The 21,001-nt window shown below is 54.3% G+C and overlaps 1 protein-coding gene across 3 annotated transcripts in view; it reads right to left on the bottom strand.

The window, feature by feature from the left end:
- LOC140403986 (sodium/potassium/calcium exchanger 4-like) overlaps nucleotides 1-21,001 on the bottom strand; it is a 385,824-nt gene that overhangs the window by 24,953 nt on the left and 339,870 nt on the right. For all 3 annotated transcript variants that reach the window (XM_072492315.1, XM_072492305.1, XM_072492325.1), the window contains exons 12-13: nucleotides 20,093-20,259; nucleotides 864-978 (exon numbers count right to left, since the gene is read on the bottom strand). In XM_072492315.1, the coding sequence (XP_072348416.1) occupies nucleotides 864-978; nucleotides 20,093-20,259 (282 nt within the window). The remainder of the gene's footprint in view (nucleotides 1-863; nucleotides 979-20,092; nucleotides 20,260-21,001) is intronic.

Below are 21,001 nucleotides of genomic sequence, written 5' to 3'. Positions count from 1 at the left end.
TCCCAACTCAAAATTGCACAGCGATTGGGGCAGATGGAAACACAGCAGGAAGCTCATCTGTGAAATGTCCCCCCCTCCCCCCTTCACTTGAAAACCCACTGGCGGGTGCGGGAGCTATAATTCAGGCCATGGAGAAGCTGAGGCAAACAGCTTGGATGCTCTTAAGGGTAAAGTGGGTAAGTGCATGAGGAAGAAACAAATAGAAGAATCTGCTGATAAGGTGTGAGGAAGTAAAATGGAAGGAGGCTCCCCTGGAACACAAAACACCAGCACTGTCCAGTTGGGCTGAATGTCCTGTTACTGTGATACATATTCTATATAATTCCATGTAACGTCTCCAGATGGTCCGCAAACATCTTCCCAAAGTTACAGCAGAAGATTGATGCAAATAGGGAGTTGGCACTTCTCGCATGGACGATTGTTTGAATAGCCATCTTTCCGATCTAAACATTTGTGATTCCAAAGAAGTGTGTTTCACACATCTGTGTCTCTGATTTCCTCCACTGACTAATGCTAGTGAGCTGAGCACATTATTTATCTTCAAGTTATATTGACTGCTGAAAACACTGTTAACAATGGGAAGAATGACGGACTTGACCTATTGTCTGCTCTAACTTCTTTAAAGGAGCTTTCTGCACAATTACATTTACTGAGATGCTGATATCTGACAGGGTAAAATTCCTACTGCATGAGAACAATCAATATTGGCGTTGATTCTTTGAAATAGAAATCAATTCTATTGGTCGAACAGTTGGGATGTCTGTAAAGGCAGATTGGAAAATGTGAGGCGTAAATCAGAGTTACCCGGCCCAAGTTAGTGTACAACCCCCATTAATAAAAAAATGTAAAATGATCAACTATACCTTGTCTGGCCACTATTAAGCTCGCCATGCAATCTGGAACACTCGTTCCTGCTGCCAGAAATGTGATTCCCATGATTATATCCGGAATCCCCAGTGTATAGCCTGCCACAGTTACCTGCACACAGAAAGGAAACAAGTGAACATTGTCAAACGCAATAAGATCCGTACAAAAAGATCACTGCACTGCACTCATATCGTCTCATCATACGGCAGTTATACAAATGGACATTAGAGACTGGTATCATACTATCCATAGGAGATATGCGTCGAAGTTACAAATGCTAATAGCAAATACAGCAGATTGAATGAATGGGCATGTCTTATTTAACATGGTTAGCAAAGAAATGATCTACTTCTGGCATCAATTAAACAACCGCAAGTCTTCAATTCCAATGCTGCCACTCAATCAACCATCCTTCAAATGGAAATGGGTTCAACAGACCGGCCATGATCTACAGGCAGAGATAGAGGAACAAGGCATGTTCAGGCAGATGTCCCTTTAAGATGATCCATGCGTTCATGAATGTAAAAGAATGGGAATTTTCCTCAAGTACTGAAGATTTATTTGGCCTGTTTGCAGTCATAATTTGGTCTTGTGTATGTTGTGCTGTGAAAGCTGTGATTTCAGCAGTCAAGACCCTGATATCGCAAAATTCAACACAAGACTGGGGAGCACAAAGTGAAAGAGTTGACTCGCATCACACTTGCAGGAGCAAATGCCAGAAGATCAGCCTTGTTAGTCCAATATGCCAGCCATCTGTATAGACAGTTTGTTTGAGCTTTGTTTGGAGATGTGCAGTAGGCATATCAATTTTGACAGCCGATCGCTAGCAATCGATTTATATTCCGCCAAGAAGTTGTCAACTCAGAACGATTACATATTTACAGAAAGAGGTTTAAAATCCCCAAAATGGGACAATAAATCCCATAATCTGTCTATGATGCAGTGAGCTAAATGATATTGATTTGATGGACACTTAAAGGGTAGATTGAATAGTCAGCTTCAAAAACCACATATGTGTTGGTTATTCTGACAAATTCACACCATTCCAAGTGCTACACTGCAAATGACATTCGACACATATCTTCAGTCCTGATTTCCATCAAAACTAACATAAATAGATAAGAAGTGGCAGAAGCGATAATGTCACCTTGTCAGTCACATCATGGCCCAAATTTGTTTAGAAATTGCCTCGCCAAAATTGCTTCTTTAAAAAGAAATCCGATAATGCATCATGTACCTGAACCCCTCAAACTGTACTGTCGATGCTACTTCACTTATTTTAATTAGGAAATCTTTCTTTAAAAAAGGCTAAGTTAAAATAAAACCGGTATGGCTTAAAATGACTTCCTAATGCCAACTAAATAAAAATGAACAACTGTTGACAAGAATGCTGTCAGGACAACAAGCGATATCATATTCAGCCAAATTACTGAAAGCCTTTCACAAAGCATACTTCTGCAATACACTGGAATTACCAAAAGCTTAGAATTTTCCATTATCCATACTCTGCTGACTCAGTCTACGAGTGCACTACACTTCCGAGGATTTTATTTATTTAACCCAATGTTTTTGGAGAATCTAATTTTGAGAAAATATAATGACTATGGGCGAAATTCTCCGTTATCGGCGGAAACTCCGCCGATCGGCGCAAAAAACGGCGCAAATCCCACTTGCGTCACGTCATAAAAATGGGCCGATAGTCTGCGGCCCGAAATGGGCTAGCAGCGACGTAACGGGATCCGCGCTTGCGCAGTGGTTCACGCCGTGCAGCGTCATACGCGCTGCACGGCGTGACGGCTCATAAGGCCGCGCAGCTCCCCCCCCACCCGACCGGAACAGCCGACCGCAACACCCGACTTGATGGCTGGCCGTCGCTCAGCCCCGAGGTTCGAGTCACGCGATGTGGAGGCGCTCCTGGATGCGGTGGAGCAGAGGAGGGACGCCCTGTATCCCGGGCACGGCCGCAGAGTTGCCCCACGCCACAGCCGGCGTCTGTGGAGGGAGGTGGCAGAGGCCGTCACCGCTGTGGCCCTGACACCACGGACAGGCACCCAGTGCCACAAGAAGGTGAACGACCTCGTCAGAGCAGGCAGGGTGAGCGTCCCCCATATCCCCCATATCCCCTCTCCCCCAAATCCCCCCCTCCCCCATATCCCCCATATCCCCCCTCCCCCATATCCCCCATATTCCCCCCTCCCCCATATCCCCCCCTCCCCCATATCCCCCATATTCCCCCCTCCCCCATATCCCCATATCCCCCCTCCCCCATATCCCCCCTCCCCCATATCCCCCCCTCCCACATATCCACCCTCCCCCATATCCCCCCCTCCCCCATATCCCCCATATTCCCCCCTCCCCCATATCCCCATATCCCCCCTCCCCCATATCCCCCCTCCCCCATATCCCCCCCTCCCACATATCCACCCTCCCCCATATCCCCCCCTCCCCCATATCCCCCATATTCCCCCCTCCCCCATATCCCCATATCCCCCCTCCCCCATATCCCCCCTCCCCCATATCCCCCCCTCCCACATATCCACCCTCCCCCATATCCCCCCTCCCCCATATCCCCCATATCCCCCCTCCCCCATATCCCCCCTCCCCCATATCCCCAAGTGAATCCAGCCCTAACCTTAACCTCTGCAATGCACGCGCAACCGATGGCGTGCATTCATATACCTGCCTAACACTGTTGCCTTTTACCCCTGCCACCACCCCCCCCCCCCCCCCCCCAGGAGAAGCGCGCACACAACAATAGGGAGCATGTGAGGACTGGAGGAGGGCCCGCTGATGAGAGGCCACTGACCGTACACGAGGAAAGGGCCCTGGAACTGGCTGGCGGACCTGACGACCGGGAGGTTGCTGATGCAGAGGTCGGGGCCCCACGAGCAAGTGAGCCACCAACAGCCCGTCCCCATATCCCCCCTCCCCTATATCCCCCTCTCCCGTATCACCTGATCACTGCCTGATGTCTAACCATGCATGCTTCATTGTGTATCGCAGGACCAAACGTCCAGGCACCCATCCCCGCAGATGCAGACCGCCCGCAGGATGCCCCTCGGAGACCACGGGAGACGGAGAGACCCGAACCCTCCAGCATGCGACGCCCGCAGGATGCCCCTCGGAGACCACGGGAGACGGAGAGACCCGAACCCTCCAGCATGCGACGCCCGCAGGATGCCCCTCGGAGACCACGGGAGACGGAGAGACCTGGAGCAACAGGGAGACGACACCCCCGTCACGTGCGGGAGCGACCACCCAGCGATGAGGGGGGCAGCCACAGGCCCCCGTCACATCCGAGCCAGGACACCACTACCCAGGACACCACTATCCAGGACACCCCTACCCGGGACACCACTACCCAGGACACCCCTACCCGGGACAGCACTACCCGGGACAGCACTACCCAGGACACCCCTACCCGGGAAGACGAAATACCGGACAGTGACTCAGAGTGGATGGGTGGAGACGAACCCCCACCCCAAAGTGCCATGGACTCAGAGTGGGACGAAGAGCACGACACAACGCCACTGCTGTCACCAACACCCTCCACCATCGCAGAAACACTCACCACGGTTGGGCACTTTAGTGATGAGGCGTCTGGTACACTCACTGGTGCGCACAACACAGCCGTCCCGGTACAGCAGGTGGAGGTAGGAGCAGCAGAGGGACCGGGCGGTCGGAGGGCAGCCCAGGCCAAGCGAACATCTGCCGCCCAGATGGATCCCGGGTTCCTGCAGTTACCACACCCACACATAGATCCGATGCAACCACCGACACGGAGACGAGCGAATAGGGTGACGGGTGGCTTGCGGCGGCTGCGGTCGCAGGTGGAGGAGTCCACCCGCGTCCAGGAGCTGGGAGTGGTCCCGGTCATGCGTGCCACCCAGGCTGACACCGCACGGGTGGCGTCCGCGGTGGAGGCAATGGGTGCGACGGTGTCAGACATGGGGAACGGTTTGCGAGGCCTGGGGCCTTCCGTGCAGGCGGCGTCTGTGGCCCAGGAAATGGCTGCCCTCTCACAGGAGGCCATGAGCCAGTGCCAGCGCCAGATGGCAGAGGCGCTCAACGCCATAGCCCAGTCTCAGCAGGCCATGGCCCAGTCTCAGCAGGCCATAGCCCAGTCTCTGCAGGCCATGGCCCAGTCTCTGCAGGCCATGGCCCAGTCTCAGCAGGCCATCGCTGAGGGCATCGGCGCCAGTGGCCATGTGCGAGCTGGCGTCGCACTGTCGCAGACAGGGTTCGACAACCCCCTGGGCTCCATGGCTGCAAACCTGCAGACCCCTGTCGATACCAGCACGGGCCTCCAGGACTGGCAGCGCCAGATGTCGGGGGCGCGTCGGATGGCCAGTCCGTTCGCATCCCCCACCCATGTAGAGGCCTGGGGGCCATCGGGCACCCCGAGGGAGGAGGAGGTGGTGTGGTCCATCCCGGCTCCCTCTGTAGGGGAGGTCCCGGTACACCGCGACACCTCGGACTCCCCCCCTTCCGTCCCAGGTGCATCGGGTGGGCAACGGGCAGGACAGGCTGGCAGCTCGCCATCCCAGTCGCCCGGGCCGCAGCCTGGCCCATCTAGGCCAGGACGCCCCAGGAAACGGCCGCCAAAGGGATCCAGTGTCAGAGGGCAGGAATCACAGGAGTCCACCTCCAGTTCTGCTGTACCGTCTGGGGAACCACGTAGACGTAGTCAAAGGGCCCGTAAGGCCAAACAATTAGACACTGAGTAAGTTGGCACGGGTGCAGGGCACAGATGAGTTTTAGGCGCTAGGGCACGTGCATGAACTCCTTTGGTTATTAAAGTCAATGTTACACCTACCGAAGCTGCCTTTATGCTCTGTCCAAAGTGTGCGGGGGTGTCATGTACGTTGAGCGCAAGTGTGTGTGTGAGGGGTGGTCTTACCTCAGCCCCAGGTGAGTCTGCCCCCTTCCCCCTGGGCCGCCATCAACATCCCCCGGGCAGAGGACGGGACCGTGCGCTGCAGTATCACAGCCGCATGCAGGGATGGTCCGGGTGGATGGTGGTACTGTGGCCATGGGTCAGACATAGTCCAACGATGTAGAGCCAGGAGCTCATCGGAGGCGGGCTGTCATCATTCTCCATGGCCTGCGATAGACACGCGTCCACCCGCAACTGGGTGAGCCCGGCCCGTTGTGCCGCCGGTGGATCGGCAATTGGGAGTGGGGGGGTGGTGTGCATGCGGGTGGGGTGTGTGGGGTTGGGGAGGGGGGTGATGGTGCTGGGTGGATGGATGGGTGGGGGGTGTGGGTGGTCGGCTGTTGTCATGGTGTGCGGTCTGTGGCCATACTACCCGATTCCCACGCCCATCTAGTCAGTGAAGCGGGCGTCTATCAGTCTGTCCCGTGCCCGCTGGGCCAGCCGGTAACGGTGGACAGCCACCCGTCTGTGTCTACCCCGTCTGCCCTGACCATTGCCCCCATCCCCCTCATCTGGGGAGGACTGGGCCTCTTCCTGCTGCTCCTCCACTCCGCCCTCCTCTGCCTGCGGCACATCGCCCCTCTGCTGGGCTATGTTGTGCAGGACGCAGCACACCACAATGATGCGGCCGACCCTATCTGACCGATACTGGAGGGCGCCCCCAGAGAGGTCCAGGCACCTGAAACGCATCTTCAGCACGCCAAAGCACCTCTCGATCACTCCCCTTGTCGCTACATGGGCATCATTGTAGCGGTTCTCCGCCTCATTGCGTGGCCTCCGTATAGGCGTCATCAGCCACGATCGCAATGGGTAGCCCCTGTCGCCCAGCAACCAGCCCCTCAGCCGGGGATGGCGTCCCTCGTACATGCCGGGGATGGATGACCGCGACAACACGAATGAGTCGTGTACACTGCCTGGGTAACGGGCGCAGACGTGCAGGATCATCATGCGGTGGTCGCAGACCACCTGTACGTTCATCGAATAGGTCCCCTTCCTATTAGTGAACACGGCCCTGTTATCTGCAGGTGGCCGCACGGCGACGTGCATCCCATCGATCGCGCCCTGGACCATGGGGAACCCGGCAATGGCAGAGAAGCCCACGGCCCGGGCATCTTGGCTGGCCCGGTCCACGGGGAAGCGGATGTAGCGGTGCGCCATGGCATAAAGGGCATCTGTCACTGCCCGGATGCACCGATGCACCGATGTCTGCGATATGCCGGACAGGTCCCCACTCGGTGCCTGGAATGACCCCGTTGCATAAAAGTTCAGGGCCACCGTAACCTTGACGGACACGGGGAGAGGGTGTCCCCCGCCAGTGCCACGCGGTGACAGGTGTGCCAGCAGGTGGCAGATGTGTGCCACGGTTTCCCGGCTCATCCGGAGTCTCCTCCTGCATTCCCGGTCCGTGAGGTCCTGGTATGACTGCCGGGGCCGGTACACACGGGGCGCCCTCGGGTGCCTCCGTTGCCGTGGGGCCGCGACGTCCTCCTCCCCCTCCTCGTCCTGTCGGTCAGGTGTCCCTCCAGCCTGGGCGGCTGCCGCCTGCCCCTCTGCGGCAGCCTGCGCCGCCTCTCTGGCACGCTCCTCCTCCTCCTCCTCCTCCTCCTCCTCCTCATCCAGGGCAACATAGACATGAGCGGCTGCCACCACGGCGGCCAACATCGCTGGATGATCTGAAAACATGACGACCTGGTGGGGGGGAGGGGAACGACGACATGTCATCATTGCCCATATCCCCTCCTCCCCCCAGCCAGGTGGCATGGACCGCATGGGTCCAACTGTTGGAGGCTGGCACCTGGCCAGGTGGACCAACTCATTTGCCCTCCCATCACCCACCCCGGCACGGACCCCCCCCCGCCCCAACCTCCACCCCAGCACGGACCCCCCCCCAACCTCCACCCCGGCACGGACCCCCTCCCCAACCCCCAACCTCCACCCCGGCACGGACCCCCTCCCCAACCCCCAACCTCCACCCCAGCACGGACCCCCCCCCCCCAACCTCCACCCCGGCACGGACCCCCTCCACAACCCCCAACCTCCACCCCAGCACGGACCCCCCCCCCCCAACCTCCACCCCGGCACGGACCCCCTCCACAACCCCCAACCTCCACCCCGGCACGGACCCCCTCCACAACCCCCAACCTCCACCCCGGCACGGACCCCCTCCACAACCCCCAACCTCCACCCCGGCACGGACCCCCTCCCCAACCCCCAACCTCCACCCCAGCACGGACCCCCCCCCCCCCAACCTCCACCCCGGCACGGACCCCCTCCACAACCCCCAACCTCCACCCCGGCACGGACCCCCCCCCCCCAACCTCCACCCCGGCACGGACCCCCTCCACAACCCCCAACCTCCACCCCGGCACGGACCCCCCCCCCCAACCTCCACCCCGGCACGGACCCCCTCCACAACCCCCAACCTCCACCCCGGCACGGACCCCCTCCACAACCTCCACCCCGGCACGGACCCCCTCCCGGCACTCCCCCGGAGCCCAGCCTACTCTAACCACCCCCCCCCCCCCCCCGCCGCACACACACACAAGCCGAGACACACCTCTTCTCAGGCAATCAGTCTGCGGCCACGCCATTTCCTGCCCAGAGCCAACCCCCCAGGCCGTCACTCACCTCCTCGCTGGTCGGCGTGAGCCTGGAGCACCGGGTCACGCCGATGAAAAGGAGGTTTGATTGACGTCGACGTGAACGGTCATCACGTCGACGGGACTTCGGCCCATCCGGAAGGGAGAATATCGGCAGGCCGAAAATCGGCTGCCTTGCGCAGGCCCGTGACATTCTCCGCGGCAGCGGCGCCATTAACGCCCCGCCGACTTTTCTCCCTTCGGAGACTTCGGCGGGGGCGGGGGCGGGATTCACGGCGGCCAACGGCCATTCTCCGACCCGGCGGGGGGTCGGAGAATGACGCCCTATATATCAAAAGTTTCAAACCAAGAGAAAATTCCCAGTGCTTCAGTACTGGTTGGTCTGATAATGAATAATTTCTAATTGGTAATAGAACACATAGAACATACAGTGCAGAAGGAGGCCATTCGGCCCATTGAGTCTGCACCGACCCACTTAAGCCCTCACTTCCACCCTATCCCCATAACCCAATAACCCCTCCTAACCTCTTTTTGGTCACTACGGGCAATTTATCATGGCCAATCCACCTAACCTGCATGTCTTTGGACTGTGGGAGGAAACTGGAGAACCCAGAGAAACCCACGCACACACGGGGAGAACGTGCAGACTCCACACAGACAGTGAGCCAGCAGGGAATCGAACCTGGGACCCTGCGCTGTGAATTCATAGAATTTACAGTGCAGAAGGAGGCCATTCAGCCCATCGAGTCTGCACCGGCTCTTGGAAAGAGCACCCTACCCAAGGTCCACACCTCCACCCTATCCCCATAATCCAGTAACCCCACCCAACACTAAGGGCAATTTTGGACGCTAAGCGCAATTTATCATGGCCAATCCACCTAACCTGCACATCTTTGGACTGTGGGAGGAAACCGGAGCACCCGGATAAAATCCACGCACTCAGGGGGAGGATGTGCAGACTCCGCACAGACAGTGACCCAAGCCGGAATCGAACCTGGGACCCTGGAGCTGTGAAGCAATTGTGCTATCCACAATGCTACCGTGCTGCCCACAGTGCTAATCACTTGTGCTACCGTGCTGCCTGAATATTTATTGCTCTTTAAGAGGAAGATGATAAAGTGATTTTGCCAAGGAAACATATTGGGCGTCATTCTCCGACCCCCCCGCCGGGTCGGAGAATGGCCGTTGGCCGCCGTGAATCCCGCCCCCGCCCCCGCCGAAGTCTCCGCTCCCGGAGATTGGGCGGGGGCGGGAATCGGGCCGCGCCGGTTGGCGGGACCCCCCACTGGATTCTCCGGCCCGGATGGGCCGAAGTCCCGCCCAGGAATTGCCTGTCCCGCCAACGTAAATCAAACCTGGTATTTACCGGCAGGACCAGGCGGCGTGGGCGGGCTCCGGGGTCCTAGGGGGGGGGGGGGCGCGGGGCGATCTGACCCCGGGGGGTGCCCCCACGGTGGCCTGGCCCGCGATCGGGGCCCACCGATCCGCGGGCGGGCCTGTGCCGTGGGGGCACTCTTTCCCTTCCGCCTCCGTTACGGTCTCCACCATGGCGGAGGCGGAAGAGACTCTCCCCACTGCGCATGCGCGGGAAACTGACAGCGGCCGCTGACGCTCCCGCGCATGCGCCGCATTTCCGCGCCAGCTGGCGGGGAAACAAACGCCAGTTCCGCCAGCTGGCGGGGCGGAAATCCCTCCGGCGTCGGCCTAGCCCCTCAATGTTGGGGCTAGGCCGCCAAAGTTGCGGCGCCTTCCGCACCTTTGGGCCGGCGCGATGCCCGTCTGTTTGGCGCCGGCTTTGGCGCCAGTCGGCGGACATCCCGCCGTTGGGGGAGAATTTCGCCCATTGTGTACGTTATTATTGAACAAGCGGGACTTCTGGTGGCGGCTATGAAGGAGTAAGTCGCACATTTGGTGGCTCCCGCTCCGGTCGGACTTTTGGACCTTTCCCCCCGATTTTCTACCGGACTTGAACTGTAAAACTGAAGACAGAGGCAATTGTGTACTGAATTCCCACATCGGTGTATGGAGAGAAGGACTAGAAGTGCTCGTAAAGGCAGAAACAGAAAGACAGAGAAGGCTTGGGCTGAAGCTGCAGCGGGAGACGGCATGGCGGAGGACCGGACCTCTGGTTTGTCGACCCAGCGGTCAACGGAGCAGCTGATGCAAGCTATTCAGGAAGGCTTTGCTAAGCAGAAACAGGACTGCTTGGACCCGATAAAAGAGTCGATTGAGCGGCTGGAGCTTAGATTGGACGCCCAAGATCGGGCGATCCAGAAGGTGGAGAAGGCGCTGGCTGAACAGGAGGAACATCAAACTGCGGTGGAGTTGGAGATGGGGATGCTGAGAGACCAGCAGAAGATGCTCCTGGCGAAGGTGGAGGACCTAGAGAATAGGTCCCGCAGGGAGAACTTGAGAATCGTTGGGCTCCCAGAGGGGTCCGAAGGAGCGGACGCTGGGGCATACATCGCAGATATGTTTGAGAAGCTGCTGGGGGATGGGGCATTCTCCCGACCCTGGAGGTGGACAGGGTTCACAGAGCACTCGCGAAGAAGCCGTGAACGGGAGACCCCCGAGGGCAATGGTGGTGAGATTCCACAGGTACTTGGATAAGGAGCACAGTCTACAGTGGGCCAAGCAGACACGCAGCTGTAAGTGGGACAATAGTATCCTGCGGGTCTACCAAGACCTGAGCGTGGGCGTGGCCAGAAGAAGAGCAGGCTTCAACCAGATTAGGTCGATCCTTTTAAGAAAAAGGTGAAGTTCGGACTGTTGTATCCGGCCCGTCTCTGTGTCACGCACGAGGAACAGCACTTTTATTTTGAGTCGCCTGAGGACGCGCTGGACTTGGTGAAAAGGAAAGGACTGGTGGTGGACTGAGAACTTTTGATCTTTGCTGCAGCGTTCATGTCTTTTTTTCTTTTGGTTTCTCTGTTCTTTAAAAAAAAGTTTCTTGTTTTGTGGAAGCTGTTTGTAATGCCTTCTGTGTTGATTTGGGACCAGTGGCAGAGCTGAGTGAGTTAAGGTTTTCATTTGCACTGTTGGGGGATGGAGGTGTGCTTGTTCAGATTTTGGTGTTTTTCTCTTGGTCAATTGTGTGGGGATTGTTTGATGTTGGAGTATGTTTGTATGAGTGGGGGAGAGACCATCTGGTGCCAGGGATGTGGGCCACCAAGCCAGCTGGGCGGGCTAGCTCACGGAAGTGCAGTTGAGGGGGGGGGGGGGGGTGCATATGTTCGGTGTATCAAAGGGGTTGGGTTACAGAGTGTTGTTACTGGGGGGGGGGGATGTTCTGCTGATGAAGGAGGGACTTGGGCCAAGGGACAGAGAGGAGGTTGGGGGCGGAGGCTGCCTGGGGGCGGGCCGGTGGAGGCGCGGAGCATGGGATGGAGGCAGGCCCAAAAAAGGGGATGGCTGATCGGCGAAGGGAGGGGGGGAGGGGCAATGAGCTCCCCAACTAGGCTGATCACCTGGAATGTTCGAGAGTTAAATGGGCCGGTCAAGAGGGCACGTGTGTTCGTGCATCTTAGCGGACTGAAGGCGGACGTGGTAATTTTGCAGAAGATGCACCTTGAGAGTAACTGACCAGATTAGATTGAGGAAAGGCTGGGTCAGTCGGGACTGGATTCAAAGACGAGAGGGGTCGCGATCCTGATCAATAAGCGGGTGGTGTTTGAGGCGGGTAGAATAGTCTCGGATGTGGGAGGCCGGTACATTATGGTCAGTGGGAAACTGGAGGGGGTGCAGGTGATATTAGTAAATGTGTATGTGCCAAATTGGGATGATGTGGAGTTTATAAAGAGGGTGCTGGGGAAGATACCGGACCTGGACTTGCACAGGTTGGTCATGGGAGGGGACTTCAACACAGTTATTGGCCCTGGCTTGGACCGGTCAAGCTCAAAAACGGGCAGGGTGCCAGCAATGGCAAAGGAACTAAAAGGGTTCATGGAGCAAATGGGGGGGGGGGGGGGGGGGGGGTGGGGGGGGGTGGATCCATGGAGATTTGGGCAGCCGAGGGTGAAGGAGTTCTCCTTCTACTCACATTTGCATAAAGTGTACTCCCGGATTGATTTCTTTATTTTGAGCAGGGCCTTGCTGGCTGGGGTGGTGGACACTGGGTACTCGGCGATCACAAACTCAGACCATCTCCGCACTGGGTTGACTTGCAGGTTAGTAAAGACAGTAACCAGCACCCGCACTGGAGGTTGGATGTGGGACTTTTGGCGGATGAAGGGGTGTGCGAGCGGCTGAGGAAATGTATTCAGAACTACCTGCAGGTCAACGACACGGGGGAAATTTCAGGAAAATTCCCAAACGGGTGGTGTGGGAAGCATTGAAGGTGGTGGTCAGAGGGGAGCTGATCTTGATACGGGTCCACAGGGAGAAGGTAGACAGGGAAGAGTCGGACCGACTGGTTAAGGAGGTACTACAGATCGATAGGAGGTATGCGGATGCCCCAGAGGCAGGGATTTTAAGGGAATGGCGGAGGCTACAGGCGGAATTCGGCTTGTTAACCACAGGGAGGGTGGTGGAGCAGCTGAGAAAGGTGAGGGGGCGATCCATGAACATGGAGAGAAGGCCAGAAGAATGCTTGCACAGCAGCTTAGAAAGAGGGAGGCAGTCAGGGAGATAGGGAAAGTAAATGACGGAGATGGGAACCTGGTTGGAAATTCAGCAGGGGTGAATAAGGCATTTAGGGATTTCTACAGTAGGCTGTGTAGGTCGGAACCCCCTACGGGGCCGGAGGGGATGAGGCACTGCTTGGGGGAGCTGAATTTTCCAAAGGTGTACGGGGAGCTGGTAGAAGGTCTGGGGGCCCCGATCGGACTGGAAGAGATAGTGGAGGGCTTGAAGGCCATGCAGGCAGGTGAAGCCCCGGGTCTGTAAGGGTACCCAGTGGAGTTTTATAAAACGTTCTCTGGAATATTGGGGCCGGTGTTGATGAGGATGTTCAATGAGGCAAGGGAAAGAGGGGTGCTGCCCCCGCTGATGTCACAGGCCACGATTTCGCTGATTCTGAAGCGGGACAAGAAACCGGAGCTGTGTGGGTCCTACAGGCTGATATCCCTGTTGAATGTGGACGCCAAACTGCTGGCCAAAATGTTGTTCTCCAGGATTGAGGACTGTGTTCCGGACGTTATTGGGGAGGACCAGACGGGGTTTGTTAAGGGCAGGCAGTTGGTGGCCAATGTAAGAAGGCTGTTAAATGTGATCATGATACCCCCGGAAGGTAGGGAGGTGGAGGTAGTGATCGCAATGGATGCAGAAAAGGCTTTTGATCGGGTAGAATGGGATTATCTGTGGGAGGTACTGGGACGGTTCGGATTTGGATGGGGCTTTATTGACTGGGTCAGGTTGCTGTATCAGGCTCCTGTGGCAAGTGTACGGACGAATAGGACAACATCGGACTATTTTAGACTGCACCGGGGGACGAGACAGGGATGCCCGCTCTCCCCACTGTTGTTCACGCTAGCAATAGTGCCGTTGGCAATTGCTCTGAGAGCCTGAAGGGGCTGGAAGGGGCTGGTCCAGGGGAGGGTGGAGCACAGAGTCTCGCTCTATGCAGACAACCTGCTTCTGTCTGTATTGAACCCATTAGAGGGGATGAAGGAAATCATTAGGATTCTAGGGGAATTTGGCCAGTTTTCGGGGTATAAGCTAAATATGGGGAAAAGTGAGATGTTTGCGGTCCAGGCGAGGGGACAGGAGAAGCGATTGGGGGAGCTGCCCTTTAGATTAATAGAGGGAAGCTTTAAGTACCTCGGCATTCAAGTGGCGCGGGAATGGGACCGGCTGCATGAATTAAATCTGACCCGGCTAGTAGACCAAATGAAGGACGATTTTCGGAGATGGGAAGCGCTCCTGTTGTCATTAGCTGGGAGGGTGCAGACGGTGAAGATGACGGTCCTCCCGAGATTTCTGTTCATGTTTCAATGTCTCCCCATCTTTATTCCGCGGTCCTTTTTTAAACGGGTCAACAAAGTGATCTCTGGCTTTGTTTGGGCAAGTAAGGAAGGTAATGCTTGAGCGGTGTCAGGGAGAGGGCGGGCTGACGCTACCAAATTTTACTAACTGTTATGGCGAATATAGCCATGATCAGGAAGTGGGTGGTGGGAGATGGGTCGGCATGGAAGCGTATGGAGGCGGCTTCATGCAAGGGCACCAGTTTGGGGGCATGGTAACTGCGCCTCTGCCGTTCCCGCCGGCATGGTACTCCACCAGCCCCGTGGTGGTGGCAGCCCTGAGAGTCTGGGGGCAATGGAGGAGACATGTGGGAACAGAGGGAGCATCGGTCTGGTCCCCAATCTGTAATAATCACCTGCTTGCCCCGGGAAATATGGATGGGGGGTTCCGGATAGGTTGGAGAGCAGGGATTGGGAGGATGGGGGATATGTTTATAGAGGGGAGCTTTCTGAGTATGAGGGCGCTGGAGGAGAAGTTTGTGTTGGTGAGGGGAAACAAATTCAGGTATCTGCAGTTGCGGGACTTCCTACGTAAACAGGTGTCAACCTTCCCTCTCCTACCGCTAAGGGGGATTCAGGACAGGGTAGTTTCCAGAGGGTGGGTAGGAGAAGGGAGCGTCTTGGACGTTTACAAGGAACTTATGGGGTCAGAGGAGACGCAGACAGGGGAGCTGAAGCACAAGTGGGAGGAGGAGCTTGGAGGAGAGATAGAGGATGGTCTATGGGCGGACGCCTTGAGTAGAGTCAACATGTCCGCAACATGTGCCAGGCTGAGCCTGATACAATTTAAGGTCGTTCACCGGGCTCACATGACAGTGGCCCGGATGACCAGATTCTTTGGGGTGGAAGACGTGTGCAAAATATGCGGGAGGACCAGCGATCCATGTCCACATGTTCTGGGCATGTCTGAAGCTTAGGGGATTTGGCAGGGGTTTGCAGATGTCATGTCCACGGTGTTAAAAACAAGGGTGGCGCTGAGTCCAGAGGTGGCGATTTTCGGGGTGTCAGAAGACCCAGGAATTCAGGAGGAGAAAGAGGCAGGCGTTCTGGCCTTTGCTTCCCTGGTAGCCCGGAGACGGATACTATTAGCTTGGAGGGACTCAAAGCCCCCGAAGTCGGAGACCTGGCTATCAGGCATGGCTAGCTTTCTCTGTTTGGAGAAAATCAAGTTCGCCTTGAGAGGGTCACTGTTCGGGTTCGCCCGGAGTTGGCAAGCGTTCGCCGACTTCTTTGCGGAAAATTAATCGTCAGCAGAAGGGGGGGGGGGGTTAGTTTAGCTTGGAGTAGGGGGTTAATAAAGGTGGGACCTGTAAGGGAGGGAGACGGCATTTGCACTATGTTTATAGTTTCATGTACATTGTTTATTGTGTTGTTATAATACCAAAAAATACCTCAATAAAATGTTTATTTTAAAAAATTATTGAACAGGCAGCAATGAAAATCAATATACAAATTACAGGCAAAACTTTTCACAAACTTACCTTGGTTTCTGACACATCTTCAATCTGACACGTTCAATATGTATTAGATTTATTTCATGATAACAGCTTTTTGGAAACAAGATTTCAGATCTAATTAAAATAGTATTAATATCTAATTTTGCACACATGAATGACGATGGTATTTCTGTATCTTGCACTGAGTAGAAATGATGCAAAACGCTCATTGCGAAAAATATTTTAGCACATCATTTAATTCCATGTTACAACTCTTTAGTAAGCAATCACATTGCGATGGGAGGCCTTCTAGCAGTTCTTTGGTGATGCAGATCAAACGAAAGGGAGGTTACTCCAAATGGCTTCATTAGTGTTAGTGAGGCAAAGTGAATGCCTGTGGGTTGCCCCTATGTGAGTGCCAAATCATTTGAAACTCTGTCCTACAAATGTGGCTGAGAAATTGAGTTCCTATTAGTTAATTAACAATCACATAAGTTGCACCTCAACGAGTCATTAATGCCAATGTCACATCTCAGCACATTTTACATGGTGAAGTTTGAAGCTTACTGTGTTAGGCCTTCTTGCGCTAAAAATAAATAACCAAACATGTGAAATTGGTCAAGGGACAGTAGTTCAAAATGGAGCCTGGAAAGGAAAATCATGTGGGGTGTAAAATCAACTGCCAATTCACCTATTTTATGTCATCTTCCAAGGCAAATTTCACACCCAACTTTCCTACATTATATGACCATTCTCTTTTTTGTATCTTATACTTGAGAGGAAATTCGACAATCCCAAAGCTGCCTTCGCGTGACATGACTGCAAATTCATAAGAGCTACCTTTGCTTGCAGTGTACCGTTTAGTGCACTTTGTATCCTGGTGCTGGGCTTGGTGGCAGGAAGGGCATAGAATTATGCAGGATGGTGGTGTCCTGGACAGTCACTGGTATTACGTTCTGGGTGGGTAGGCCCATGGTTGACCATCTTGCCTTGTCACCTATTCCCCACCTTACGTGGGAAATTATTGACCCAAGTGCCTGATTAAGGGACTCAACATCATTCAGGAGAGGAACTGCTAGTGCCACACCCCTGGCTTTGCTATAGGTCCCCCTGCACCCCTTTCCCCATGACCCCCATCCCATGAAACCACCCCTCCACATTACTCACCCGTGACCTGGCCTGGCCCGTAATCCTGCAACTCCAGTGCCTACCCTTCCAGTAGCAGCCACCGCCTCTCCAATGGCGCTGCTAAGCGAAAGAGCTGTTGGCCTCTTATTGGCTAACAGCTTTTGGGTAGGTGGTTGGGGGATAGTATTTTTTACAGGGGTCAGGTAGCCATTCCCAGAAACAGTACGGAGGTATCCACAGGAGCTGTCGCATGATAAGGCGAGACAAGCTGTGTGAAAGGCCTGCCTGAGTGATGCAGGAAAACTGGTCGCAGTTGTGAAAACAATAAAGGAAGAAACAACCCTCACCCCTCACATTCTTCATGGCCCATCCATGCCAATTCCTACTTCCATCCACCCCATGGCCCCTCATATCCTCTGTGCTGACTTAAGCCACTAAACCACCACCATGACTAGTTAAATCCTCCATGCCAATCTCTGCCCCTCTACCCATATCCAGGGCTCTTTATATAAGATATGCCCACTTATGTCCCTCTATCCACCCGAAAGCACTTTATATACCCATAACAACTTAGTGTCAACTTATGCCAACCTATGATATCCTACACATCATCTTTTACCCTTACAGCCTCCATGCCACACATCCAGTACCCACCATGGGCAGACCTAAGGAGCCATGCTGAAATGGAAATAAAGTTATAGGTGTCTGTGGATGACCACTATTTAAAAAAATATTCTCATTGGGCGGCAAGGTGACGCAGTGGTTAGCACTGCTGCCTCACCGCGCCGAGGACCTGGGTTCGATCCCGGCCATGGGTCACTGTCCATGTGGGGTTTGATCAGGCCCCGGGTCACTGTCCATGTGTGTACGTGGATCTCACCCCCACAACCCTAAGATGTGCAGGGTAGGTGGATTGGCCATGCTAAATTGCTCCTTGATTGGAAAAAAAAATTAAAAATCGAAATACTTTTTGCTATACAACCTTCTATTCTGACCGACACAGTGGTTAGCACTGCTGTCTCACAGCACCATGGATGCAGGATTGATTCTGTCCTTGGGTGACTGTGTGGAGTTTACACATTCCCCTCATGTCTGTATGGGTTTTCTCTGGGTGCTCCGGTTTCCTCTCACAGTCCAAAGATGTGCAGGTTAAGTGGATTGGCCATGCTAAATTGCGTCTTAGTGTCCAAAGATATGCAATTCTAGGTGGGATTACAGGGATAGGGCGGGAGAGTGGGCCTAGGTAGGGTGCTATTTTGGAGGGTCAGTGCAGACTTGATGGGCCAAATGGCCTCCCTTCTGTACTGCAGGGATTCTACAGATTCTTAAGCACTTGTTAAAACAATTATTTGAATACATAGCCCCATATCAAAGCCTTTATAACCACTTGGATCTGTCATTTAAACTGTGAATTTACAAGACACTCTCTTCTTCACTATCTGAATGAAAGGTTGAGGAATCAGGCAAGCAGAATTAATCCCATAATGATAACCCTCAGGTTTATGTCAACAGATAGTTTACATACAGCAGGTTGTTTTTTTAATTTAAAGGGCAGGAGATTTGCAGCTCATTCATTTTTAATGCACATTCATATCTACTATTAAGAATGCCAAAGGGCACCTTACTTCTCCAATAGGGGTCTTTGGACCTATCCATTACCTCTCCAAAAGGGTATCCTACTTCTTCAGAAGGCTCCAGCAGCTTTAAACCTTTTGCTCAATGTCCAAAGCCCAAACTTTATGTTTTGCTCAACATACTAATGAAAATTGCATCTGTTTGAAGGCAGCTGCACGTTTACATGTGCTGCTTCCTCCATGAACCACAGATGCACAAATTATAACCTGCTCCCATTCCACCCATCGAAAATGGTGGGTGCTGGGTTCCGGGGTTGGATTTTTGGAATCGGGACTCCAATGCTACTTTGGCTAAGTCAAAAAGTCCTTCTATCCTCCTAAAAAGTCAGCCCACCATTTGCCTTCCTTATTGCTTTGCTGCGTGTTGCCGTGCTATGATTCATCCACAAGGCTACACAAATCCCTTTGAATCACAGTCATTAATCTCTCTTCTTTTAAAACATATTGGGCACGATTCTCCTAAATGGAGACTAAGTGTTCGCGCCATCGTGCGACGGCGCAAAACGGGTGCGGGGACAACTGATTCTGGACCCCACAGGGGCCAGCACGGCGCTGGAACGGTTCACGACACTCCAGCCTCCCATCCCGGCGTCAAATAGGCACCGCGCCAACCCGCGCATGCGATTTGTTAAGCGCGCCGGCCCCAACGCAACATGGCGTGTGGGTTCAGGGGCCGGCCGCACAACAAAGTAGGCCTGGGGGGGGGGGGGGGGGGGAAGAGAGAGGCTGGCCCGCCGATCGGTGGGCCCCGATCACGGGCCAGACCCCATCGGAGGCCCCCCCGGGGACAGATCCACCCCACCCCCAGGCCTCTTCCCGATCCTTCGCGCAGAGTTCCGTGCCAAACGCGGCGGCGCAAATGGCGCCGATTCTCCGCTCCTCGGAGAATCGCACGCTGGTGTCGGGGCGACGTGGCGCTGTTGCGGCGATTCTCTGGCCCGGCGCAGGGCTCGGAGAATCGCGCCCATTGTGCTTTTCCATTCTTCCTAACAAGCTAGTAATTTCACTATATCCCCATATTATAATCCATTTGCCACCTTCGTGCCCATCCATAAACATGGTCTATTTCCCTTTGCTTACTTCTTATAACATCCTCACAGCTTACTTCCTCACCCAGCTTTCTATCATCAGCAAACGTGGATACCTTCGTTCTGGTCCCCCTTAGACATTGAAATATAAAGTGCACTCCACTTGTTACAGCCTGCCATCCCGAAAATGATCCTTTAGTCCTACTCTGTTTTCTGAATACCGAATCCAGTCTAATATAATATGCCAATCCCATGAGCCCTGGTCTTGTGTAACAATTCAGTCAACTCAAGTTTAAGGTCATTTTAATTTGTTTGCAGCAATACTGCCGCCGTACTGAACTGCACTTGCTTCGTTTCCCTCACGGGACCTCCAAGACCTGGAATCTTAACAGCCTATGGGACTATTGCACTTATCATCCCTCAACAAGTTCTATCAACACAAGGTAGCTCAATATGTTTTTAAACGGTGTAACAATTTTCTTGTGCGTTAGTTTCTCACTTACCATCCACACCATTAAATAAGAAAAGACTGCAATCCACACAGTGGACATGAAGAAGGTTAGCATGAAGAAATTCTCCCAGCGAGGCTTTGCACAGTTAGGGACGGTGAAGAATAGCACAATCAGCACAGGCCATGAACTTAGCCACTTCACCTTATTCAAGTATCCCCCTGTGGATAAATTGTAGAAATGATTCTATGAGAAATGTGAGGGAAAATACGTGCAAACCATGAGGTAGACTCTACATAGTGACGAGATAGAAGCTGTCCTGTATTTTTTTTTAAAAATCCAACAAAATCTTTGTAACCTCTTCCTGTACACGCCAGGAACTGTTTTAATTTCTGGTTCTCAGTTGCCAGTCCAGTTGATCAATTTAAGTAAGGACAATTTTAAGAGGCTCTAGAAAAAGATGGCTGGCATTGTCACCTCAAAAACCCTGGGCTGGATTCTCCATCAGCGGGATCCTCTACTTCGCCGGCAGCGCACTCACACCCGTGGATTTCTCGAGGCGCGGGTGTCCCACAATGGGAAACCCCATTGGCCGGCTGTCGGGACGGAGGTTCCCAGCTGCCGGTGGGGGCGCGCCGCACCAGAAAACGGGTGTGGCGGGACGGAGAATCCCGCCCCCCGTTATTTATCCCAAATCTCTTCCCGCACCTCGTGCACTAAGGCAGACGTTTGTCTCCATGGTTAGTTATTTCAGCAGCAGGTCGCTAGGCAGCACGGTAGCATAGTGGTTAGCACAATTGCTTCACAGCTCCAGCGTCCCAGGCTCGAACCCCAACTTGGGTTACTGTCTGTGCGGAGTCTGCACGTTCTCCCCGTGTCTGTGTGGGTTTCCTCCGGGTGCTCCGGTTTCCTCCCACAGTCTAAAGATGTGCCGGTTAGGTGGATTGGCCATGCTAAATTGCC

Source organism: Scyliorhinus torazame, chromosome 2, assembly GCF_047496885.1.
Source record: "Scyliorhinus torazame isolate Kashiwa2021f chromosome 2, sScyTor2.1, whole genome shotgun sequence".
Lineage (NCBI taxonomy): Eukaryota > Metazoa > Chordata > Chondrichthyes > Carcharhiniformes > Scyliorhinidae > Scyliorhinus > Scyliorhinus torazame.
Note: the sequence above shows the minus strand (reverse complement) of the source record. Positions and strands in the feature narration are given on the sequence as shown.